Below are 26,534 nucleotides of genomic sequence, written 5' to 3' on the forward strand. Positions count from 1 at the left end.
GACCTTTTATATCCTCAATAGAATTCGGCTTTCGGCTACCATGCTCAATTGATCTCATAGCTGGATCTTTTACTTATTCAAGTGGCAAGGACCACACAAAGTACTGAATTTGGACAAGATATGAAAATATAAAGTGTAGAATTGTCGGATCATTCACACGCATTTTAAATCCGCATGCTTCATTTTCCAAATAAAGAGTTGTTTGGCCAAGGTTTATGACTCGGTGAACGAGTTAGTAGATATCAACAACGTAGTCTAGATTTTTTAACAAAATTTAAAAACGATGGTAGTAAGAACGATTTGTAGCTTTACAGTATGCAGGTAGGCATAAAGGCAAAATTCGACAGAAGCTAATGGAAATATGTATATACGAAAAACCATATTTACTTGAAAGTCTTATCGTATTTCAATTAACATTCACATAAATCAGAACTATTATTCAACCATTTTATTCTATCTTTCCAGGATTCAATCAACCCCGTTCGTCGGTTGGATCTCACGCCCTTCCTGATGGAGAAGATATTATTAACTTGTTGCAAAAACACACAAATTCAAAAGCAGTTCATCCCCACATTACAGCTATGTTGCCTGCCTGGGGTCAACTCTTAGCTTATGATTTAGTTGAAATTACACAGACAGCCACACAGGCACGATGCTGCAACCAGAAAGAGAATCCCACAATGACTCCCGATGAGATGATTCAGTGCTATGTCCGTTTGGGTGAGGGATGCCGTGAATATAAAAGATCTGCACCTTCGCTAGATCCCGACAATTGCCACTTGAGTGAGTTTTGTCGATAAAGCTCCAGTTTCGATTTTTTAAGTATCACTTATGTTACAGCTCGACGAGATCAAATGAATGTTGCTTCAGGATACATTGATGGATCTGGTCTATATGGTGCTACAGAAAAGGAGTTCCAAGGACTTCGAACATTTTTGAATGGAAAAGTTGATATCAAATCCTGTCCTAGGTAAGTGCATTGCTTGGATTGTCGTTTCTCCCTTAGTTTCACTAATAATAATAATTGATGGCGCGACAATCCAATTTGGACCTGAACCTTAAAATGTGTTAGAGGACTTCATTTCTAGACCGTAACGGTTTACTAGAAGGCTGATGTCCGATCCAACCTAGATCCCTCTGCCAAAAGCGAAGTATAAGTTGTGACCTCCATTGCGACAGCTAGTTTCATGTAGGCATTAGCAATGTATGAACAATTGATATTATAGAACAACCAAGTCGCAATACCGAAAGCTGGCGCTTCGGGTACAAGGTTTGTGTTCATCCTCTGTGAGAAATTTTCTACGCACATGTTTCCATTCGTATATGACGAAAAACTCACTTAACCCCTTTTCTTTAAACTACAAGAAATACGTACATATTACAGAGGTAGACATTATGCTCACGCTAAACAGACAAATATTGCCTATTATAATCGTACGCCTATTTTCGATTTACTTCGTCCATAAAAATGTACATATACACATATAAAATTCGTATATTGAATTCCGCTTGTTCAATGTACAAATATACATATCCGTCTGAATTAGGCATTACCCCAAAGTTTTATTTACATATATATGTAATTTGTAGTTCTAGCATGAACTTAAGGGGGTTTTCCGGCTAAATTTCTAAAATATGCTAATAGACTATTAATAACGTTATTTGTACAGATATCGGGACGGGATGTCATTTAAGGCCTGAAATTCGTTTAGATAGACTAGAGTGATTTTTTTTCAGATTTTTCGATTCTGACAACGAGACCTGTTACATCTTTTGAGGGTCATATCTTAAGACCTCGCTCCCCTACGTTTCACCCGATATCAAATACGGGGCCAGTTTCGAAAAGTACTAATTGAGCCCTTTTATTTGATATCCCACATGGCCACATTCTATGGAAGAAAAAATTGGCACCCACCATGCACATGTATGGGGAGCCCCCCTTAAACTTAACACGAAATGTCGCCACTTACAATGTGTGAAAGCAACACAGACCACACGCTCTCATCAATTTTTGTGACCATCGATCCAGCCCCCTTTAAACCGCGCGTAAATTTATGTCGCTCACTGTATGCATTTGATAGTTCCCATATGTCCACCAAATTTCATTTGAATCGGTTTAGCCGTTTTGGAGAAAAATGCGTGTGCTAGACAGACAGCGAATCGATTTTAATAAAGTTTTGTTTTACACAAAACCCTAACAAATCAGAAACCGGAAGCCCGGCGCTTCAGGTATTAATGGTTTTGTGTGGTGCTTATGTAAGAATATTTATGTGTACATTTGCGTCGAGCTCGTAATTTTCATGTATTTAGATTTCAGACTATTCACTTTTGGGTAAAATAGTCAATCTTAGATTGCAGTAAATTTACACAAAAAAGACAACTTGACGTTATTATAGAACTTTCATAGTAACAGTGCGATTTCCGCCTATATTACTGCAAAACTTGATGATTCTAGAATAAACTTAAGAGTGGTTTCCAGTAAATTTTAAAAATATAGTAACCTCAGATGTAGTAATAAACTATTATTAACTTTAAAGTTTATACAGACAGTTTTACAGTTTAAACAGATAACGCCCTTCCCCTATTGCATCGAAAAGGAGGTCAGCTTTGGAAAGTGCTAATCGAGATCTTTCATTTGCCCTTTCATACCCCACATAACTATATTCAGCAAAAAATAAAATTACGTTTGCATGTATGAGGACCGACAAACGATGGCACTCACTGCATACCATAAGATTTACAGTTCCCACCTTTCCCAAATGGGTGGGACCGACTCAGTGGAACAGGTGCATAAAAAATGAAACTAAAACATTTCACCATTGCTTCTGTAAATATCCTCTTATTATTTTCCACTTGCCTTCTGTGCATGTACGACATTTTCCAAATGATGGCACACTGAGCAAAAAGACGTCACCTTAGATAAACTCGTGAAACTTGTAACTGGGAAACCAGTGTTACTGTCAAATCTGCAACTACAAAACTAAAGGAATCACATATTCAAAAATAAATAAAAAAAATTATCCAATTTCGGTTTCGCTGCCGTTTCATCCATCAAATCTCATGGTAAAAATGTTTTATAGGAAAACATTGTTAGCACTCAACTCCCCCATCCCCCTTCCTTAAGATATGCCGTAGTCGTCTCTCTCAACCATCATCCGTCCGCTGCTGCAGTAGCTAAACACCCAGAAGTCACGCTTAACTGTAGGATTCAGTAGCAAAGTTCTAGATGCTATTTATTTTTTGTTATTTCACAAGATTTGCACTTCAATATACACAAGATCACCACGTCTCCCTACAATGACGAATCCATTTTACAAGGAGATTCCATCTGGAAATATCATCAAATATTACCACAGCGAACCAAAAAGACGATAACAACTATTTTTTTGTAAAAGTTTATAAAACGTAGTTTAGGGAATTTATCTTTGTCGACGTTGTCATATTCTTGTGCCTTTAGTCCCTCCTATGTAGCCAATTTTTGAACTACTAATGAATTCACTCTTAAGCCTTATTAGGACGAAGTTACTTGTCTTATTATTCTCATTATTGATTATTAGAAGCATTCAAAGAGGTTGAGGTCCGATGGTCGAATTGTTTGATCGTCAACATCTCGATCCCTTCCCCCAAGTTTGAGTCCTGGGCCGCCATGGACGTTTGCGTTCTTCTTTGCATTATCCCGCTGCTGTAGGCTTATTATTTGTACAACATTAACTGTAAAGCCGGATACTTTATCAGATATCACGTTCTATACAAGAAATCACAATACGGAATCTTGAGGATCTCATGCTCAGTCTCGTATCATAAAATTATTTCTGGAAGGTAATACCCTATCACCCGAGCTAAACAACCTAGTGGGCCCAATTTAGCTAAAATCCCCTTTATCCAACCCCAGTTTTTCTAATAAAACATATACTATATATCCAGCGTCACCGCTACACAACCACTTACCCAAAGCCATCGCATCCCCACTTAGATCCACTAACCCTGTCATCGCCATATCCATAGTAGGGCAGGTTGAAACCTATATTGCTATATTGCCTTGATGGGCCACCGGCTTCTTCAATGAACGAAAACAGTCTACTATTGTTTTTTCCAAGACCTTTCCCATGGTGTCTAAAAAGTAGATACAAACCGGGTGGTTCTTTGGAGTTTTGGTGATGAAGTCAGCTTTCGTCTCCAATACTGGGCGGAAAGCACTCCTTCTACCATGCTCAATTAGGCCCAGCCGAGCTCTGTTCAAAACTCCGTACAATTCCCTAATCTTATTGCTTCCAATACGTCTACAGATCTCCGAAGATGTCGCAATAGAGACCCGTAAACAGGTCACTTAGAGTAAATTCAGTCTATGTAGTTCGTTATCTTATTCATACCTTTAAAATACAATTTCCTGTAGCGTTTGCTCTTACTTCTTCATTACGACCGTTCAAGAGTGTTCTCGAAATGCCGGCACTCTTGTCCCTACTTTTAATTATCAAGCCTTACTCTTACTATTTAAAAAAGGCTCTCTCGAAACGCAAGTTAAAATATTAATTTTCTGGTTTCCCCCACTAAAATTCAACTGCTGCTCGTCTTAGTATGCCAACGTGGCGTGCTTCGGGTTCTGAATCCACGATAATCGATCGACTTTGGCGCGATATTTTGGGTTTAGCTTCACCTTTTGCACAATATTCACTGGATTGGCCACTGGCTTTCGGATTGTAAGCATAAATCCAAATCTCATCTCCAATAATAATCTATTTCGTGGCCCCTTGATAGTCATGGAGCATCTCTTCGCCGATCTTAATACTGCGCTCTTTTTCGTAGAAATTGAGTTGTTTTGACACTAGCCTAGACTTGGTATTGACAGATCCTTTCAAAATACCAGCAGCATCAGCAAGGTCTCTAGCAGTAGTCATTCGACGATGGATAAGCACAAGTTTCTTCAGATTTGCTGGACGTGTTACTCGTCGGTAGAGATTGAAGATAGTCAGGAACGCTCTTCATCTTCGACACTTTCACGACGACGCACGATTTAAATTGAAAACTAGTTTTAGAAAATTGAAATGCATTAACCGCCGCTTATAAAGTATAGCAACCAGTACGCCTTCGCAAGGTTCTTTATGGTGCTTTACTCCAAGCCAGTAATACAGAACTGCTTAAGTGCAGTGAAGGTATTTTCCCACAAGATGACCGCATCTGGGTTCCTGTCGTTAAGTTGTGATATTTCACTGCTCAGTATTTTGCTTTTTAGTTCGTCCATCATAGAGAGTTGCTCTTTTATTCCGCGTGTAGCTTTCCCAGTTGTTGTTTATGAGTCTTGCTCCGCCAACCACTTAATGTAAGGTGATTTGATTCCCGCTATGTTTCTTCTCTTACGAACTGGCACAGTTCATTTATTTTCTCGGCAAGCGAGAATCTACTGCCCGCGTCGTCCACTTAATGAGTTAGTTCCCGTCAATGAAATATCCATGTTCTTTTTTGACTCTGGCAAGGAGTCAAAACTAGTCAAAGACACCGTTTTTACCGGTGGTCAGCTCATGAGCATGGAGCTCATCTTAAATAAATCTGACGTGAACTTAAGTCTTACCCTTTCGTGATTTCTCGCAACTTTATATAGTACAGTAGCCAAGCTTGGCACTATTGAGAAACTAGACCCATTGACCATGGGCACCGGGAACTGCCTTATTTCTCACGCTCCCATAGTTCTTAGCACACTTGGCAAACTCTTGTTCATTCCTTTGGGCAGCATAAGACATCTACACAGTCTATTTTGCATATCATTAGCCAGCTGTGCTTCAGCTACAAGTGGGGAGCATGCAACAGCGAGACAAGCGTGAAAACAAACGCGAACATCCATAACCACCGGGGTTCAAACCCAAGGAAACAAAATCGATGGTATGCGATAACCAGATTTCAGATCGGGTGGTATTTCGCGATTGAAAAACTTCCTGAGCCAGTTTGTTTGACCACAACTCGTCTTTCTCCAAGGCTGTCATTGGGTCCTCTTACTTTTACAGGTTTCATTCTCTTGATTGCTTCTTCAACTTCTTTGACAGAGGTAGGTACTCCAAAAGTCGGCATTGCCTGCCAATTAGAGATAATCAAGAGGTGGTCTTCTTTTAGTGATGTACTATCAGTGTTAATATAATTTTCATCGAGGTTTTAATCCCCCATGTATGCTTCTCACATTTTACTCCCATGCACGAAACAATCTTTGCTTTACCTAAAAACTATCGTTTTAACCTAATCACAGTAATTGTGAACAGGCTTCAAACCATCATTATTGTGCGCCACCTGCTTCTGACTCGCCGGAGAACTACTAGACGCAGAATAATAGAGGAAGGATACACGCTTCACAAAAAGACGTGGGGATTTTGTAAATGATACACAAGCAACTTCTTCTCCTGTAGAAACAACTTTTATGTTGCATATACATATTCCGAGAACTGCTTACTCGCTTATTCAGTGCTTAACTACTCTGGTGTAGTGTTTTTTAATAAATGAAGATCCTATACCCAAAGCACAATCCCAGGCAATATATTCACCGAACCTTAAGCATCTTTGGTCCATCCTAATTTATAGCGGATATAAGCACTTGACTATCGAATCATATTAATGTCGTCGCTTGCATTACCATAATAATAATAATAAGCGTTGGCGCGATAATCGGAATGGATTGTATGAGGCAATGTGGTCAGCGTTGCACTCACCCAAAATTATTTGACTCAGGTACTCATTCACAGCTAGGTCGACTGATATCCGACGTGAACCAGTGAGATTTGACCTCCCGTACGCCAAAATTAGGTCACCACTAAGTATCTGCTTTATTAGAATTAGAAGACACACCTGCGAACAAAAGAACATTTTGCTATTTATTGACTACACTTTCTTTCATCCCCAAAAAACTGAAAAATCACATAATCCCCCCCACTTGAATGTTCATTCAACCAGCACCTAGTTTACTCCTACTTTGACGAATACACTATATTCCCTTTTACAGATGCAACCAACCTGGTGCTGTTGGAGCCTTACATACTGCCCTTCTTCAAGAACATAACCGAATCACTGATGTACTTCTTGGACTCAATCCATCATGGAATGATGCCACCCTATTCTTTGAAGCACGTCGTATTGTCACAAACCAAATTCAGCACATCACATACAACGAGTTCCTACCCATCCTTCTTGGACAAGAAATTACAAATCGCGATGGGCTGAGGTAAGTTAAAATATAAAATTCTCCTATATTTTGGATGATAACCGAAGTCATCTATTCTTCCCAGATTACTTTCGGGTAAGCACTTCTCAGGTTATTCAAGCATAAACCGAGCGGGAGTTTTCAATGAATTCGCAGTAGGAGCGATGCCAGCATTCCTAACAATTTTACCAGAGGAAATGGTAGGAACATGAATAATAATCTTAATTAGTTACAGTTCTTTTCAATAAAACCTCAGACGTCCGTTGTACCCACTTGCACCTGAACCATACTAATCTTATGTTTTCCTTTCAGCTTAATGAAAAATCATCAGCAGCTTCACTAATCGAAGTACCAGCTTTAATGAAATCATTCGTGCCACCCAACTTTGAGCGGACAGAATGGAGTCCTATCGCTTTAGCTATACAAAGAGGCCGTGACCATGGTATACCCTCGTACCGACATGCCTTGCACCTATGTGACCCCCGATTCAGTGTTAACAACAGCGAACCACTCACCTTCGAAGCGTTCAAGAGAATTTCAAATCTTGGAGATGAGCCAATCGCTCTCTTGCAGAAACTTTTTCAGTAGGACGATTTCCATTACTTCCCAAATTCCAAAAAAATTAATTCAATTTTGTTACTTCAGAGACCCAGAGGATGTAGACTTGATCGTTGGCGCTCTCTTGGAAAATGCTGCCCCTGGTACTGTTTTTGGTCCAACTATATCTTGCATAATGGCTCTGCAATTCACTCACGTGCGTACCAGTGATCGATTCTGGTATGAAAACGATATTCCACCATCTTCCCTGTCAATTGAACAACTTCAAAGCATCCGGAAAACATCCCTCTCGGGACTACTCTGTTCATCGTCAGGAGTATCAAGGTCGCAACCAAAAGCTTTCTTCCGTGAAGATATATTCTTGTAAGTTCGGAAATCCTCAGCTAAACAAAAGAGTTACAATTACTCATTTATTTTAGGAATGCTGGTTTACCTTGTGAACAATTGCCCGGAATCGATTTAACTCCATGGAAAGTAGAAACTTTGGAACAAATTGAAGTTGAAAACTACATGAGTGAACCAACCAAAAGGCCAGAAGAGTTGGAAGAATTGAATGACGAACTTATCAAAGCAGCTGTTGAAAAGGCCAAGGAAGATTTGATTGCACGCCGCAAGTTCGAATACGAAGCATGGCTTCAACGTAAGTGCAGTACAGTTTCAGTACACAAGGAAATAGAATCAATATTAAGATTATTGGCCTGCAATTTCGAATTCAAGGATTTTTTTATTAAAATTTACAATATATTTTGATATACACTTTAGTATGAACGGTCTTCAAAATTTTCATTATTTCAATTTCCAGAGGGTGGAATTGACGCCAGATCACCAGACGGAACTGCAGCATCTTTTAGCAAAGCCAACCGCAATGCATTACTCTTGGCCAATTCGTCTCTAATCTACGAACTGGCTTCCAATGAAATCCTCAACACACTGCACAGAATCAATCGCAAGAAGCGACAAACTTTTGACAACAGCATAAGCGTATTCAATCGTGATGATCTCTCTGAAACACTACAAACAATCGACATAAATTCTTTCATTTCCGGATCGATTTCGCCACTGACCTTAGAGCCTCAATGTGAAGATTTCTCAATTGCTTGTGATCCAAGCGGGCCATTCCGATCTATGTCAGGACATTGTAACAACTTGAGGAATCCAACTCTCGGACAATCTCTAACAACATTCAACCGCCTGTTACCCGCCGTGTACGAGGACGGTATTTCGAGGCCAAGGATATCTAGTGTTACAGGAGCACCCTTACCCAACCCACGTGTGATCTCTACACTTGTGCATCCAGATATTTCAAATTTACACACACGATATTCCTTAATGGTCATGCAGTATGCTCAGTTCTTAGACCATGATCTTACCATGACTCCAATCCATAAAGGATTTCATGAATCGATTCCAAGCTGCCGCAAATGTGATTCACCCAGAACGGTTCACCCAGAATGCAATCCATTCCCAGTACCTCCAGGTGATCATTTCTATCCAGAAATCAATGTAACCAGTGGAGAAAGACTGTGCTTCCCATTCATGAGATCTCTGCCTGGGCAACAAAATTTAGGCCCTCGTGATCAAATCAACCAAAATACTGCATTCCTTGACGCATCCCAAATTTATGGAGAAAATAATTGCGTCGCCAACAAGCTTCGTGGCTTCTCAGGACGTTTGAATTCCACCATTCATCCAATAAAGGGCAAGGAATTACTCCCACAAACCAATAGCCATCCTGAATGCAAATCTCCAAGTGGACTTTGCTTCGAAGCCGGAGATGGTAGAGCTTCTGAGCAACCTGGTCTTACATCAATCCATAATACATTTTTACGAGAGCACAACAGAATTGTAGAAGGACTTCGTGGTGTGAACCCACATTGGAACGGTGATCAACTCTTCCAACACGCAAGGCGAATCATAATTGCACAGACTCAACACATCACATACAACGAGTTCCTGCCGCGTCTTCTCAGTTGGAATGCTGTCAACCTTTACGGACTAAAACTCTTACCTCAAGGCTACTATAAGGACTATGATCCAACATGCAATCCATCGATCTTTACGGAATTCGCTTCAGCATGCTTCCGTATTGGTCACTCATTGCTACGACCACACATTCCACGATTAAGTCCCAACCATCAACCTGTTGATCCTCCACTATTGCTTCGTGATGGTTTCTTCAAAATGGACCAACTCTTACAACCAGGAATTATGGATGAAATCAGCCGTGGTCTTGTTGCTACTCCCATGGAATCCCTTGATCAGTTCATAACGGGCGAAGTAACTAATCACCTGTTCGAGGACACTCGCATTCCTTTTTCGGGAATTGATTTGGTTGCCCTCAATGTTCAACGAGGTATTATTCATCAGCTGGACAAATTTCTCGAACATATAATCTAATAATTCTTTACACCTTTCAGCTCGCGATCACGGTATTCCGAGCTACAACAACTATCGAGCCCTCTGTAACTTAAAACGGGCTCATACTTGGGACGATTTGAGCCGCGAAATTCCACCAGAAGTAATTACTCGTTTCAAAAAGATTTACGCAACTGTAGATGATATCGATCTTTTCCCTGGTGCCATGTCTGAACGGCCATTGCAAGGTGGTCTGGTGGGTCCTACATTGGCATGTGTAATAGGCATTCAGTTCCGTCAACTACGCAAATGCGATCGTTTCTGGTAAGTACTTAACCTTAATATGAAAGTCCATTATGACTCTATGTTCACTCTCCAAAAAGGTACGAAACCGAAAATCCCGATTTGAGGTTCACAGAAGCTCAACTTGCTGAACTACGTAAGACCACATTGGCAAAGATCATTTGCGAAAATTTGGAAATTCCAGGAGACATGCAGCGTGCTGCCTTTGATTTGCCCAGCAACTTCCTGTAGGTTCTCATATTAAATTATTTATTTCTCAAAGTAATGTTATATCTTTTGACAGCAATCCTCGCGTACCTTGCCAATCCATGCCACAAATTGATTTGAGTGCATGGCGTGAAAATATCCAAGGATGCCAAATTGGCAATCGACAAGTGAGAATTGGCGACTCTGCGTTCCCATCTCCATGCACAAGCTGCGTATGCACAGTTGAAGGAGTAAGTACTTTGTGTCCCCTAAAGTTTATTTTGCCATCAGGGGATCCACTCCTTTGGAGCCTTGAACTAATTTTTGTACGCATTCCACTGAGACAAAAATTACTCACCCTGAAAATCTTTTTTCAGCCCCAATGCGCCTCCCTCCGCATTACTAATTGCGCCCAGTTAGCGCGTGAATGGCCCCGCGATGCTATCCTCCGCGACGACGTATGTAGCGCCCAATGCGGATCCGTTCTACAGAACGGTAATGGTGCAGGATTCTCAAATATTGCCGGTCTCAACCCACCCCCATCGAGAGTGTCGAGATCACGTCCACAAAACACTTTAGGTTTCAAATTGCCCGATCTTACACCATTCATTGCATCTCTATAAACAGCAGAAAGTCAGATGTTATCTCCACATTTTTCAACATGTTCAATCCTTATTTTCACAAAACATAAAAAGAGCACATAAACCGACTACACTTTATACAAATATTGACGGAAGGAAAGAGCCATATTTTAGGATGCGTTAGGTCGCCAAAAATAACGTTCCATTAAACCTATAAAAGTATATTTCTTTGTAAAATATATCTGTATATATGATAAGGAAAAATATTTAGAGAGATTCGAGAGGGAGCCAGTACCTTAAGAAAAAAAGGTTAAATATTAAAAATTGTAAAAAGTGATGATGTAAAAAGGTTAGCGCCTGTTACCGACATCTTAGAAAATAGTTTCCCATCATATTTAATGTATGTATGTAAATTTTAATTTTAAATAAATTATTATTATTATATCCCCGTTTATTTCTCCTACTTGATTCCGAGGACACTATCTCCATTTGGCTTTTGCTACAGATTCATTAGTTCCAACAGCCCAGAGCCCCCAAAGCAGCCTACAATGTGAGACATTTCAAATGGAAAGTTGTCTATTTACTGGTGGAGAGCCGAAATGGTCAATTTACGAAGAAGTTGGCTAAACCTCAACGGATTGCACAGCGCAAGAGCTGTAGACGAAGCTACTCTTAAGTCCACAGAATTAAACACCACGAGAAATAAAACCTTTCACGTAATCAATACTAAACCTTAACACGGACCCATGTGGCCTTGAATATAAAATGGTGATCCAAAAGCTCGAAACTTATCGATGGAAACTCGTTTTCACATTACAGGCTAATGAATATATTGCTGACTACCTATCCGACCACTTTCTACTCAATAGAACCTGGAAAGCACAATGGAAATTGAAGTTCGCAATGACGGTAGCCTAGGGATCTGTCGTTAATTTGTGAGGAGAGGGCTCGCACTCCCAGCAGATGGCAGCAATCCTGGATGAATGAATTGAGGAAGTCAGGTAAATCATACAACTAACCAAATACGAGCGACTCTGGTTTGCCCGACGGAACGATAGGATTAAATAATACCTAACTCAACCAGCCCAGAGAAGAAATAAAGAAGATTAGTTTGAGGAGAAATTTACCACCTAAATATATATATTCAATCCAGATGCACCCACGCAGATCAAAATTATTGAAATGTAGTCTCCATTATCGGGGACCATCAACAATGGTAGGTACAACTTAGGTTAAATTAGTTTAGGGGATTGGGAGAAGCCACAACTGTAAGAATGCTCTCTCTCAATTTAGGTCCACTGTACTATAGCCTAAAATCATTTATTTAACGACATCCTCACTGCGGCTTTCGCAAGCTTTTTCGAATCTGAAAACGTTTTCCATTGGCAGTGAGTGCGCCAATTCTTTGTTATCTTTATCCTTAGGTATCTGTTACGTACGCAACAGATGTGGCCTACGTTAAGCGCCAACTCTGTTACGATGAGAGTCACAATATGAGGAACCGGACGGCAGGTGCTGGCCCTAACCCGAATGCTAGCGCTCGGCGAAATGAGGGCCAAGGCTCTTGGTTCCCAAATATTATCTCCCTGTCAGGACACAAAGATTTTATCACATGCCTTGATTCGATAATAAAAAAAACTAAACCCACTCAGGGTAAACTACTCGAATAGAAATGAGAAGTCTCAGAACGGATTGTTACCACCGAAAATTTCAATCCCAACGGATATAAACTGCCAAACGACCTAATAAGGAAGGGGACACAATCACAAAAACAAACTTAACGCGCGCGTGAGCATGAGAAATGATTACCTCTAAGCCGATTTCGGCATCTTGGTGACGAATAGGAAATCATCGCCCTGATTTTTTCCATACGGTAGTTTAAGAAGCAACGTAGTTATTCAAATATCTCCCTTCGGCTAGGTGAACCCTATCCTTTAGGGTAGACTTATAGATAATGGGTGGCACCCCTGTAGCCGATACATATTCTACGACTGACCGGCCAAAAGGATCGTGGCTATTTCTCGACCATTCTTCTCTTTTAGTAGCAGAACTTGTCTTTTCAAAAATAAACCTGGAAACTATACGATCAAAGGACATCACAATCACCTGATGTTTGTCCAGAAATTTCCATATGGATGCACCATCCTATTAAACCTATTTGTGCTCCTTCCAGTAACACTTAAGCAACCGAGCTGTTATCAGGGGTCAGCCACAAGGTGTTATCGTTTCCATGTTTCCGTGGAGATTCAATCCTAAATACCTTACTGTCTGTACTGGTTGGATTTCCACCCCAATGCGGTAATTACAGATTACCTGCAGAGTTGCGCTCAAGCGAAGATTTCTGTCCTCAAGGAGCCAAGCAAGATGTTCGTAACCAGAACCTATGGCAAGGCAATCCCCTAAAACATTTTGTCTCAATAGATTGCCATCCGGCCACAATGTAAATCTGTCTGAAAAATGTAATCACTTAAGGGGTTGACGATGGTCGGATGAAAATCGGTCCATTTTACCTCTTTGACCTCGGGAAATAGGACAAGTTTCTTCAAAGCACTCTAAATGTATGTGATTCAGAGTTTCCAATTGATCTTCTGCCTCCAAATGAGCCCTTGGTCACCTAGGGAGTGGTACTTTGTTGCTAAGAAGTTCATTAAACTTTACAAGACTAAATTCAAAGTAACGGTGATCTGAGAGTAAGATATCTAGCACTCGCCAATCCCTAATCCACTCTAACTTTGTAGTGCAAATTGCTAGATCAATTACTTCACTGCTTCTTGGCCCTAGGAACGTAGGGACACACTCTAAGCAATACCACATATTTCGTTAATATGAACCCGTAGCTCTTATACCAGAAATATATATGGCTAGTCCCGCAATGTTGCCAGCATGCAGATTGCAGGTTAATTTCACTAACCTTTATGCTTATAGACCTAACGGTAATCTAATGTGAAAACCGCCATTAACTGAAAAGTCTACTGCGTTAGATTTCTCTGAATATCGCCACACTTGGTAGTATAGCAACGCCGATGGCCTCATTCAAGGGAAACTTCGCCTTCTTTTGCAGTGCCTTCCATTGTCGTCTACTGTGAGCCTTCCCAGTTTCACGGTGTCCGAGCTGCGTAGATCTGTTTCCACATACCGGTATTAGATCAGTTGCGTACACATCACCAGCTTCCATTTCTTCCGCTTTTCCAGGTAGAGGCGGAAAGGAAAGTTCTAACAGGCTAACCTGTGGTGTCATCTCCTTTAGGGGTGAAGCTTCCTTCTGCCGAGCCTTCCTCTCACGTTTACTGGAAAAGTTAGGCAATAATGTCACCGACAGGCCACCGTAATCAGATTTCCAGTTCCTCCTATTTACTATCTTTTCTAGCTGACCACGCCGTAGACAGTGGGTGCAGGCTTTCCACTGAAGTGGATCTGATGAGGCCTCCAAATCCATGCCTCGACCACGATCTGATTTCTCAAAGTCGCGGGAGGATTCGAAGTTTGTGACTCGTTATCACTTGGAGAGTTACAATCCATTCCTGCCATCTTCATGTGTCTTGGACACTCTTAGTGTAGTAGTAAACTACTACAGCCCTCCTCACGACCACAAAGTGGTGTCCGAGTACATACGAAAGGCTTGCCAGAATGCAGCACTGCATTCGTATGAAAGAGAAGAGTACTCTCCAGAGTCCTACAATCTTTTTTCGCTTAACCGCTCAATGTAAAAGCAGTATTGCTCAAATTCTCGCTCACCTTAGAAAAAGTATCAAATTATCCGATAACTTTGTTATCAAGAAGCTTACGCTTATCTGATGACACGTGGACATATGTGTGTTCACAAATTGAACTGGGCATTTGGTCATGTATTCTTTCAATAAATTCTAGATGGAACAGTTGTTGAATAAAAAAAAGTCAAGCGACGACGGCTTTACGGTTTCTTACCAGGGCAGAGGCAAATCGTCAGACGCTGAATCACCTCTGCCCTGGGAGCAGCGTGACCGTAGCGGCTCGCAGATGTTGAATGCTCCTTTACATAATTCGTAGAACACGTCATGCCTACGAATTATATTGAGCGCAAATCCGCCTTATTGACGAGAGCTTGGCCAGAGCTGAAATATTCGTTTTGAGAATGAAGGAGTTGTTGAATAGATTAATTCACACAGGGCAAACTCTTTTTTTTTTTTTGTTACTTTCACCCTATTTCATTTCGAACGAAGCTCGTTTTCAGTTTTATCATTCTCACTATACACGATAAGCAACCATTACGAATGCGGAAGAATCGTGCAACCAAATGAAATACACAATCGACAAAACGTCCTTTGCAACCCTCGAGAGATACTTGGCTTTGGAATAACGATGTTGAAATGGAGGTCCCTGAAAAGGAACGCCTCTACCACAAGTTTCAGGACGATAACACGCTGGCCAATTGGTAAATTTGTAAGAATGACAACCGGGAAGCAAAGAAAGCAGTCGCTGTCACCCGAGCGGATCATTACAAAAATCTTTACGATAAACTGGACACTCGGGATGGTGAGAGAGATTTGTATCCACTTGCTAAAAGCCGAAATGAACGCACACAGGATGTCGAACACTTCTGTTGCGTTAATGACAAGAACGGTACTTTGCTTACCAACTGTCGAGCCGCGACTGATAGATGGTGAAAATATTTCGAGCAGATTTTAACTGAAGAATTTCCTCATACTCCATTTCCACAATCATTGCCGAGATTTGGAGCAGTTCCACCTATCAGCGCAACTGAAGTCGAGGAAGCAACAAAACGAATGAAATCAGGGAAAACTACAGGCCCTGACGACATCGCATCTGATCTCTGGAAAGCGAAGAACTGGGACCCAACACTGTGACTCAGTGAATTGTTTAATCGGGTTATTCAGGAAGGTAGAACACCATCTGACTGGCGAAAAATTACCACAGTTCCAATATGGAAAAAGAAAGTTAGCCCAGCAGAATGCTCAAATTGCCATCCGATCCGATTACTTTCCCATACCATGAAGATTTTTGAACGCATTCTTGACAACTGACAACGTGAAATCGTTGAAGTAATCGTGAATCAAGCCGGCATTTTCAAGAACTGCGGAACTACTGATGCAATACACGCTGCGCGGTTACTCATGGAGAAACACCGTGAGTAGCATCGCCCTCTTTACATTGCATTTCTCGATCTAGAGCAAGCGTTTGACAATGTGCCACATGAACTCATCTGGTAGGCTCTGCGACAACACTTAGTACCAGAAGAACTCGTGGGATGGGTTCAATTGCTCTACCACGATCCGAAAAGTAAAGTTCGAAGTGTAGCGGGTGTGCCAAAACGGCTTCGTGTCTCTGTTGGTGTTCATAAAGGTAGCGCCCTCTCACCATTCCTCTTCAATCTTGTTATGGACACCGTGACACGGAATATCCAACGTCCAGCGCCCTATACACTGCTTTATACAGATGATATTTTCCTAGCGTCTAATAGCAAAAAAAGCAACTTGTCCAAAAATAGAATCGGCTCATACAACACGGTCTCAGATTGAATCTGAATAAAACTGAACTTTTAACGACTGATCCCCAGGAACAGGTATAATCAGCAGCAGTGATCTGTTCCCTGGCCCTCGAGAAAGTGATCCGTGATGCCGAGGTAAATACAAGGGGTACAATCCTCTTCAAGTCCACCCAACTACCGGCCTATGCTGACGATATCGACATCATGGGAAGAACCACCCGAGATGTACAAACTGCCTTCATCCAGATCGAGCAGGCGGCGCGAGTTCTTGGGCTGCACATCAATGAAGGCAAGACAAAATATATGGTGGCAACGTCAGCACCGAAGACGAATCAACCAACAACATCAAACCGCACTGGTCAAACACAAACACGAAGAAGAATAAGCGTAGGAGAATACAACTTTGAGACTGTTGACAATTTCTCCTATCTAGGGTCGAAAATCACAACCGATAACAACTACGATGATGAAATCCGCGCACGGTTGTTGTCAGCCAACAGAGCCTATTTTTGAGCTTACAAAGACTGTTCCGCTCGAAACGTCTCACCATAGGGTCAAAGCTCTTGCTGTACAAGACTATGATCTTGCCAGTCCTCATGTATTCCTCGGAAACTTGGGTTCTTAGCAAGAAAAATTGCGAACTCTTGGCCGCGTTCGAGAGAAGAATCCTCCGAACAATTTTTGGCCCCCTACATGAGGATGGACAATTCCGTAGCCTACACAATGACGAAATCTATGAGCGATACCATGACCGTCAGGTTGTGGATAAAATCCCGGTCAATAGGTTACGGTGAGCGGGTCACTTAATCCGTATGAATGAGGATGATCCCACCCGGAAAGTCTATAAAGGCAATATCTATGGTAGAAAAAGAAGACGAGGCAGACCCTGCCTAAGATGGAGTGATGGCGTAGGTCAGGACGCCAGACAGCTTTTAGGAATATCGAATTGGTAGACCTCGGCGCAAAATCGGGATGTCTGGAGTTCCTTATTAAGGCAGGCCTAGACCGGATACCGGTTGTTGCGCCGTTGATGATGATGATGAGTGATCTGTTCAGAACTGAGCGATTTAAATATCTCGGGTCAACGCTATCAGCCAATGGAGAACTGCGTTATGAAATTGCTTCAGGCATTAACGCAACCTGGATGAAGTGGCGTTCCGCAACTGGTGTATCAATGAGCGCCTCAAATCTAAAATTTACCGTAATGTCGCCCGTCCTGTCGGTCTCTATGGTTCTGAGTGATGGCTAACTATAAAAGACAACGAACGGCGTCTTGCGGTAATGGAGACGAAGATGTTGCGTCGGACGAATCGCGTGACACGTTTTGATCACATCCGAAATGAGGATATCCGTGATCGATATGGGGTTGCACTGATCGTATGGTCACGTAACTCGTGCTAACGAGAATTGACTTGCCAAGATTGGTCTGAACATCAAATTCAATGGTAAACGACCAAAAGGCCGGCCGAAACAACGGTGGCTTGATACGCTGGATGGGGATTTAAAAGCCCCGTGATTGGATCCAGATTAGATGCTTGATAAAATAAAGTAGCGAAACCGATCACGACCAGCTGACCCCGCTTATGAATAGGACAAAGGCTGAAGAGAAAGAAGACTATACAAGTTAATAACACGTGGTGGTCTTAAAACAAGGAGACGAGCGAAAGGTAAGCACACAGATTCACAATATAACCAAGTTTCGAACGTACGGCACTAAACCAAGTGGTCAACGCCCAACAAACTGCGCCACTGCACCGTATCGGACAATCTAGTCAAACCTAAATGCTTGACAAAATAAATAAAATCTGAATGAGAATTTGCAAATATATATTAATTTAAAGCACCTATCAAATGTACCAACGTTAAAAATACAGTTTCCTGTCCTTCACATACAACTTACAAAATTAACTTATATCTTAGATCGCAAAGTTCTTTTCGAAATAGATTCACAATTTATTACAAATTCATTCGCTAACCCGTGTCGATTGCGACATTTGGCAGATACACTTTTGGTCCGATTTCCTTCATGAAAATTTCCATCCTGTGATGCCGCAACTGCTTTGCTAAATCCAATGTGGCTTCCTCGGCGTCGTTGAAATCCCTCTTCAAAGTTTTTTCGAAAGTGGCATAGAGCCACTCGACAGCCTTCGCTAAATTGTTTTGGTAAGCCTCAAACACTCGATTTGTGTGATTGAACCTAAAGTAGCAAAAATATTATTTAAATTTTCCAAACCTTGCACCTGCTATATGGCAAGATATGAATTCTAGTTTAATGGTCACCTCGTATCATCTGCAATATCCGTTAAGAGATACACACAGGCATGATGAACAGCTAAACACTGCCTTTTAGTGACGAATTTCATATCAACTTGAGGGAGTGCCATTTCTGCACACTCCAGTGCGATGAGGGAGGCCTGCGAAGCATGCCGGCAGTCCAATATCAGTGAAATACGTTCCTTTTCGTCACTACAATCAAACATTCTTTCCATTAAATGAACTTCCAATTTAAAGGTAAGCCTTGCACCTTGATTTTTTCGCCAACTGCCACAGATCCTGAACTTGACGCGCTGCCTTCCAGCTCGTCTTCAGTAGTAATCCACAGGTTCGCCATTGCTCGAGGATACTCCCTAATTTATCACGGACACTTCTAGCTTCCTCTAATCGTGCATCCAGCCTTTCTTCTATTACATTTGAATAGACACCTCCATTCACAGAAGCTAAAATAATATTTAAAATTATGCATATTTCATTATTATGGAAAACTGCCAGTTTATTAAATATTGCTAAAGGAGCTAAAAATGAAGATATGTCAGTTTATGGGCACACTGGACGCAAGCGCATCCCCTCTATATTGTGAGTGACAAAAAAAAGTATAGTTTCCAAGAGTTTTTATCGAACTCTTTCACTTGATAGCCCGTAATACTCTGCTGTTCTAAAATCAACGTGAAAGGATCGAGACTATTAGGGTATCTGTTAGGAACCGAACTGTCGATTCTCAATTTAGCTAATGAACCCACTTTTTCAACGTGGTCAGGCGGGAAATCATCGACATCACTGCTACGGAAAGTGGAGAGTATCAAACGATAACACGCTCTCCGGTCACAGGCGCATTGATTTGGTAATGGGCATGGATTCACTTCCAACCATTACATTTCGTACGTATAAAATAGCACTGAGCGCCCGAATTATGATGACTAGGAGGCGAATTCAATCCATTGCTAGAATCGAGAAAACACAGACAGTTGTCCACTCAAGACGCCAAAGAGGAATGGAACATAAAGGTTGTTACTAGAGTAATAGAGGCAATGGATGCCCTGGATCTAAATACTTGGAATATATACCGTGCGTGCATAAGATACCTTTGTGTTATAACTAACTGGGGTGATGTAAAGTTTATATTTATTCCCAAACTAGAGATGCCTATCTATACGGACACAAAAAGCTTCCAACCGATCAGTCTAACTTCCTTTCTACTAAAAGGACTGGAAAGACTAGTAGATGGGTTCATAAGAGATACATACATCTCTAGGTGGCCACTTCACTATAGACAACATGCCGCCAGAAATGCAAATCCACGGAGGCAGAACTCCATCAGCTCATGACAAAAGTTGAGAGAGGCTCCCGGTAATGGACGCCTTGCTATGGCTAGGTTTTTGCACGAACAATTGCGGACCATCTAGCCGGAACGTTAGTTGGGGCAGCTATATGCTGCTTACGTTATCAAGAGCGAAAATCCAGCCGGTACAAACAGTCAAATATTTAGGATCACATTTCTGCTCCAAGCTATCGTGGAAGCACTATATCCAGGAACAATATCAGAACTCCTGCAAATTGGTCTAGTACTGTAAGACTGCTATAGATAAAGGGGATTCATTGGATGTATACATTCATAATCCTGATATATGCGTACATCATCTGGTGACCGAGACTAAACTTTGCTAAAAGAAGGAGAGGGAGGCTCGGTTGCCTAAGTACTACTGGACTAATAAGTACTACGTCGACTGTGTCTCGAAAGTCTTCTATCCTCCATTCGTTTGGTGAAACGGAAAGTAGCTAACGACGCATATAGGCTTGATACTATTGGCGCGTGGAAAGCCGGATCACCAAAAGAGAAAAACAACCGATAAATGGTCTGCTCGAATAAAAACAGCACTTCGAATCCCCTCTGACAATTAGGGAGAGTGGGCACTGAAGCTATCCATAAAGTTGTCCTTCGTAACAGCTATCTGGGAAAATTGAATGCCGCAATAACCGCTGCTTAGAAAAGTCCTGAAACTGATGCTAATACTTCACAACCGTTTGAAGAACGTTGGCGTTAATATGGCCACAAAAATATTTGGCAACAGCCACAAAAATATTTGGCAACAGCCACAAAAAATCCAAACAATTTGTTCAACGATGATTGTAAGCTAGCAACGAAACCTGCAAATCGGGCGATGCAACAATCTCAAAGAACATGAGCACAATCAGAGCCTTACCACGAATTCCATCGAGCAGAGAAGTGAATTCACAGACAGAAAAATAGAAAGCTTGAAAAAAACAACAGGTCTGCCAACTCGACAAATACAAATAGTAACTGCCCCAGGTATTCAAGTTTTACCAAGCAATCAGCGATATGAAGCCATATACACCTCCATTTTGGAGCGTTGGATATTTTGATGAACTGCTCAACAATCCCTCAAGATACCGCCAACTAAAGACGACAATGTTGCCACCACCAAGCGTGAAAAAAACAAACGGTCCGTGCAATTCATCGGCTTAAGGTGGTCATCCCGTGTGAAGGGCGTTTTTTTTTCGCTTTTCTTAGAAATTATTTGTGACGAACTGGATAAAGGTACAAATACACCATATATTTATCAACATCTTGAGCGGCGCTATGACCATTTTAACGAAAGAAAGTAAACGGCATTTTAACGTGTAGACTTAACTACAGTCCGCAAACTAGGATTATTGAAAAATATAAAAAGCTAAATTTTTAGTGGCGTTTTAAGCTTTTGTTTGTGAATTTTGATGTTTTTTTAAGGTTTCTTTAATGAGTAAAAAAAACTACTGAATGAATCGCAATTATCCTAGTTGGCGGACCGTAGAAATTTGTTCGGAATAAGTCCTGAAAATTTCAAAGAATTTCGTTTGATAGATTTTGGGCTATGGTGGCAGCCAATTTCAATCTTCAGTTTTGAGAAAAACGCATTTAAAAGAATGTGATGTTTAGCCATAAAGCCTTCTGATCATTAATCTGCTATACCTAGTCCATAAACCTTAGATTTCGCCAAGAAGCACATGTACAGCCTTGGCTTCAATTCTTCTCCTTTTAGTGAAGTCAATCGAACGTCATTCGGATCGATAAATACGTGCTTTATTGCGGCGATTATATTCAATGAAAATACATTTTACTGCACAAAGCCTTGAAAAGGGGAAGTCACGCATTCATCTACATATATCTGTAATATGTTCACCTAAGCCGGATGATCCCATACGCCCACAACATCATCGGTCCATAGATCCAATTGTTTCTCTATAGTATGCGATGGAAAAACAGTTGGAGTATGGCTATCAGTTTGCACCATCTTTTCGTCAACTTGAAGGTCGCCGAAAGTAGCATAGCCAAGGTCAAACTACCGTATACAATTTGAAAAAAATCGGTATAACAACTAAACTGGTAAAACTGACTAGGCAGGCCCTTACGAATGCCTTTCGGCATCAACAACGGGCGCTGCACATTAATGAGAGCAAGACGAAATCCATGGTGACAACGTCAGCACAAACAACCAAAGAAACGCAATATTAAACAATTCTGACCAATTGAGAACAATAAAGATAGGGGGATCAAAATCTAAAATCCTTAATAATTTCTCCTATTTAAGGAGGAGAATCACAACCAATAAAAGCTAAGACCAAATCCGCCTGGATAAAATTCGGCTCAATAAGATAGGGTTGGCGAGTCACCTAATCCGGAAAGTCTATAAGGTCTATATCTATGGTAGAAAAGAAAGACGTGGCAGACCCAGCCTCACATGGAGCGATGGCGTAGGCCAGCAGGTCAGGCAACTGCTATCGAAATAATAGACTTTGGCACAAAACCAAGATGTCTTTATAAGGCAAATTTTAACCCGGTAGTGGTTGTGGCGCCGCTTATGATGGCGGTAATAGAATAAACGAAATTTCATTACAGGACGTTTTTGTGTTCCATCAGGGAATGTTAGGTTGCGAAGCAACACGTCACGAAATCAATAGGCAAGAAGCGCAGACACTTTTTCTTGTCTACACTATTTGATCAGACGCTATCGACAAGGAGACTGCAGACCCCCACTCCATTGTCCATGAAGGGCAAAAAAAACGTCAAGACGAAATAGTATCTCGAGAAACTCAAAACAATGTGGTTCTAATGTAGAGCGATCCACAATTGATGCGATTGTGTAAGTGGTGTGGCTAGTCCAGCTGAGGTATCCGGCCATCACTGACCATGTGTGGTGCTCCTCGTAACACTAAACAAAAGGAGCACCTTGAATTCTACTAGTAACACCAACATGGTTGAGGCATCGGAAAATGATTTCCACGCTCGAGGCTACTTTTTGCGGATATTCAGACACTATTTGAGGGACCGCACCCTACTCTAAAGGGTTTGGGAAATAAAACGAAAAATTAAAATCACATGTGGAAGGGATTTATCCTTGATAATGATCTCGACAACGCTCGTGTAGTGATCAACTGTAATTCTGCTGCCCGACAAATCACGCTTGGTCGGATACGCGGATGATGTTGTGTGACTAGTCGCCACACATTTGTTTATACGAAGCCAGCGACGCGACGGGTCAGCAAATGAATGATGACTAAATGCGAATTCTCTCTAGCTCTAGTTGTGCTGATTAAAGGAAAGATTAACGCAGTCCACTTTATAACCCGTTGGAGAGTTCCCATGTACTCGAGGGCGGTCAGACCCGAGTCTAGAATTACTGTGGTGGTTATCTGGTATCTGGTACCATGGGATCCAGGGTAGTCCCTGAGAGTATATGTCCTGGAAGAATTCCTAGGGGATATGTTCTCGGCCCAATTATTTGCGGTTGCCCCCTTGCAAAATTTCATGGTGATTGTGATAATGCAAATATCGCAGGCAGAACTCAAGCGTTGAGTTGCGCTGTGCAACTCGGGCACCGTACCCCTTAGTTGCGGCACAGGCATCGCATCCACTTTTATGAATGCTAAGAGTACTCTTAGGATAAGCCAATACCACTGTGCTAGTCAAGGCGGGGTCCTAATTGGGGTCTTCAAATCAATCCGTGTTCAAAGAGGTCCGAGCAAGACTAACACAAACGTCCATGATGACTAGAATTCGAACTCAGGGCAAAAAGGTTGAGAGCCAAGCGCTTTACTCAGTTCACGATCGAGCTGTCAGCCCAACCTGAAACTTTGTGATATTAGATTTTATCTTTGCACTTTTAGACAAGTTATTACAGTTTTCCTCACGGAAACACAAATAAAGATTTTTGCTCCTTCTCTCCAAATTCCGCTCGATTTATCTGCAGAGATATCATCCCCTTCATCTGATTGTCGAAATTCTGGTTATCTTCTTAAAATTTAGTTTATCGTCATTTCTCAAATTTTTCGTATCGGCATTTAAAATTTTACATCTAACTTCCAGATTCCTGGCAATTTTTTCTGACTTTCTCCACCCCACATCAGATATACTTTTCAGTCCCTTTTCATCCCGAAACCTCTCAGCGAAAACTTCTCTATTTTCCTCAAAATTTCACCATGCTACCGAGATAATTGCATTCACAATTTTCCATTTGATTTTATACGTTCAGTGGATTAGGTACAAAATTGTAACTTAGAAAAGTATGAAGCCTTTTCCCTCAAATAACATAACACCACCTTCATCACAATCTACTTACCAATTAGGCCGTCTTGTTCTATGTAGAGTGCTTTCAATTGATTGTAACTCATCAACAAGGTTTTTGCGCGATTCTTTGCTCTTTCAATCATATCCAGATAATATTGGTTGGCAGATGTTTGCAGCGACTTGCGACTGACCGTAGCTAGAAAGTCTTCATTCGCAACTGATTTTTCAACATCAGACACAACTCCCAGCTTCACCGTCAACTGCTTATAATGAAGATGTTCATAGAAAGGATAATTGAAATGTCAATAAAGCAAAATATAATCGAATAAATGTCAGCATACTGACCTTTACGATATCCTTAACATCGTCTTCACTTGCTTGTTGCGTTTTAAACCAAAAGTCGTCATCCAAAGTTACTCCTTCTTCTGCTGTGTCGGACCAAAGACTCTTCAGCTTCGCTTGTAAATGTTCGATCCATGCCTCGGCGGTGGCTAGCCTCGGGCCAGGACATCTACCTTCCAACGCACAGATTTCCTTATCGAGGCGTTGATAAGCATCTGTTATAGTTTCGTGACGCTATTGATTAAATTCGAGTACATATTGTGCATATTGTATTACACCCACATTTCATTGAGTAATAAAAATTTAATTAATTGTAATCAGTGGTTTACAGACACGTTTCTGCGAGTATGATTCGTCCTTGTTGATAGTAAAGCACCATTTTATCCAAAACTTTAAAACACTGAGTGCAATTCGACATTGCAGCAGGAAAACATTCGGACTTACCCCCACTTCTTGTATATTGCGATGAATAAGAGATTCAGCCAACCTTTGAACCTTGTCCTCCCTACTCGACGAGGTACCGCAACCCATTCGTAGTTCCATAAAGCGATCTACAATCCAGTCAAAAAGGCTCTGAATTCATTTCGAATTGATTGCCAACTACCCTGTGTTCGTAACCACACTGACCCGACACAATTCATTATATGCAGAGATATCATAGCGTTCATTAATGTGGTTCGCATGTGTTCGGAATGTGTTCACGAGACAGATAATATCAACATGACCAACTGCTGTCTAGGCAACATATGCCCACACAAATAACTCCTTAATCCTTGTAAACAAATTAAGATACTTGCGACCCGTAAATTACCACCCTTTCGACACGGAGCTAGCGTGCATTGTGATGGTTTATTTAACATGTAGATTTCGTTAATACATAGAAACTGGAATATGCATAGACTTTAATACTGTCCTCCAGGCATTAGTAACCGTGAAAGATGAATGTATCGAAGCTATCGGCTATCTATTAAGTGCAAGGTATTTATTTTCTAGTGACCAACGTAAATTAAGGTCACATAATCGGGAAAGATTTCCGACAGTCGAGCTTTTATGACAGTGTAACACATCATATCGTTTTCCCACACTGCTCAGTAAAAATCAAAGGAATAGGAATTAATCTCACAATGATACCACAAACACCCACCCACATGCTTTGCCCTTTCCTCGGATCTAAGCATAGCCAGATATTATCTTTTTTGCGTTGATACGTTGAGTAGAGAAATTGAAGGATATTAACCTCACGTGTGTAGGAGGTTTTTGAAGGAGCAATCGAGGCTCCTATTTTTCTCTCATTCCCAACTACAAATCTAGGTAGTAGTGGGGGCTAAAATCGCAAGGGAAGCCCGAGTCTCGACATTCACCGTGCCCGTGAAAGATACGCCAGTTCCTTAGTCAATGTACCATCGAAATAAGGTAATCAAATGTAGTAGTTCAACATTTTTATGTAATTTCATGCTTTTTATTTGTATCTTTGATCTAACGGTTTGTTATTTCTCCATATTTTTATAGGAAATTAAAATTTTGCTATATCATTTTGTGTATTTTGTTTTATTAACTTAAGTTTTGAAAATGGATGGAAGAAGTGCAGGTGCATTATAAAGACAAGTCGTAATGAGCTCGATAAAGACGAAATTCATGAAAAAGTGAACAAGGAGCAGGATTGCGACAAAGACCTCAATTTTGATCAGAATCTAAAAATGGTCGTAG

General features: G+C 41.1%; 2 protein-coding genes across 3 annotated transcripts in view; one reads left to right on the forward strand and one right to left on the reverse strand.

Moving 5' to 3' along the window:
- Positions 1 to 11,604, forward strand: part of LOC119659737 — a 114,290-nt gene extending 102,686 nt beyond the window's left edge. The window contains exons 3-14 of the mRNA XM_038067999.1: positions 466 to 783; positions 841 to 970; positions 6,980 to 7,198; positions 7,263 to 7,377; positions 7,490 to 7,761; positions 7,823 to 8,098; positions 8,155 to 8,375; positions 8,538 to 10,088; positions 10,153 to 10,414; positions 10,474 to 10,620; positions 10,677 to 10,830; positions 10,957 to 11,604. Of these exons, the coding sequence (XP_037923927.1) occupies positions 466 to 783; positions 841 to 970; positions 6,980 to 7,198; positions 7,263 to 7,377; positions 7,490 to 7,761; positions 7,823 to 8,098; positions 8,155 to 8,375; positions 8,538 to 10,088; positions 10,153 to 10,414; positions 10,474 to 10,620; positions 10,677 to 10,830; positions 10,957 to 11,202 (3,911 nt within the window). The 3' untranslated portion in view covers positions 11,203 to 11,604. The remainder of the gene's footprint in view (positions 1 to 465; positions 784 to 840; positions 971 to 6,979; positions 7,199 to 7,262; positions 7,378 to 7,489; positions 7,762 to 7,822; positions 8,099 to 8,154; positions 8,376 to 8,537; positions 10,089 to 10,152; positions 10,415 to 10,473; positions 10,621 to 10,676; positions 10,831 to 10,956) is intronic.
- A 6,851-nt stretch (positions 11,605 to 18,455) lies between these two features.
- LOC119661329 lies at positions 18,456 to 26,164 on the reverse strand. Of its 2 annotated transcripts, none has more exons than XM_038070629.1 (6): positions 25,272 to 26,164; positions 24,831 to 25,061; positions 24,538 to 24,748; positions 19,170 to 19,362; positions 18,926 to 19,111; positions 18,456 to 18,842 (listed from the first exon to the last, which is right to left on the reverse strand). In XM_038070629.1, exons 1-6 carry the CDS (start codon positions 25,368 to 25,370, stop codon positions 18,617 to 18,619), a joined length of 1,146 nt encoding a protein of 381 aa, XP_037926557.1. In that variant the 5' UTR covers positions 25,371 to 26,164; the 3' UTR covers positions 18,456 to 18,616. The 2 variants fall into 2 exon arrangements, with proteins under 2 accessions (XP_037926557.1, XP_037926558.1); XM_038070630.1 differs by having other exon boundaries at positions 24,538 to 24,745; positions 25,272 to 26,160.
- Between the last annotated feature and the right edge of the window lie 370 nt (positions 26,165 to 26,534).

The sequence above is a fragment of the Hermetia illucens genome, chromosome 1 (assembly GCF_905115235.1).
Source record: "Hermetia illucens chromosome 1, iHerIll2.2.curated.20191125, whole genome shotgun sequence".
NCBI classification, from domain to species: domain Eukaryota; kingdom Metazoa; phylum Arthropoda; class Insecta; order Diptera; family Stratiomyidae; genus Hermetia; species Hermetia illucens.

Excerpts from the sequence above, each read along its gene's own strand:
- LOC119661329 (XM_038070629.1), bottom strand. The coding sequence starts at position 25,370 with ATGGAACTACGAATGGGTTGCGGTACCTCGTCGAGTAGGGAGGACAAG. Across the intron at positions 25,062-25,271 it reads GCAATATACAAGAAGTGGGG|CGTCACGAAACTATAACAGA; the intron begins GTAAGTCCGAAT and ends TTTAATCAATAG. Across the intron at positions 18,843-18,925 it reads GATATTGCAGATGATACGAG|GTTCAATCACACAAATCGAG; the intron begins GTGACCATTAAA and ends TTGCTACTTTAG.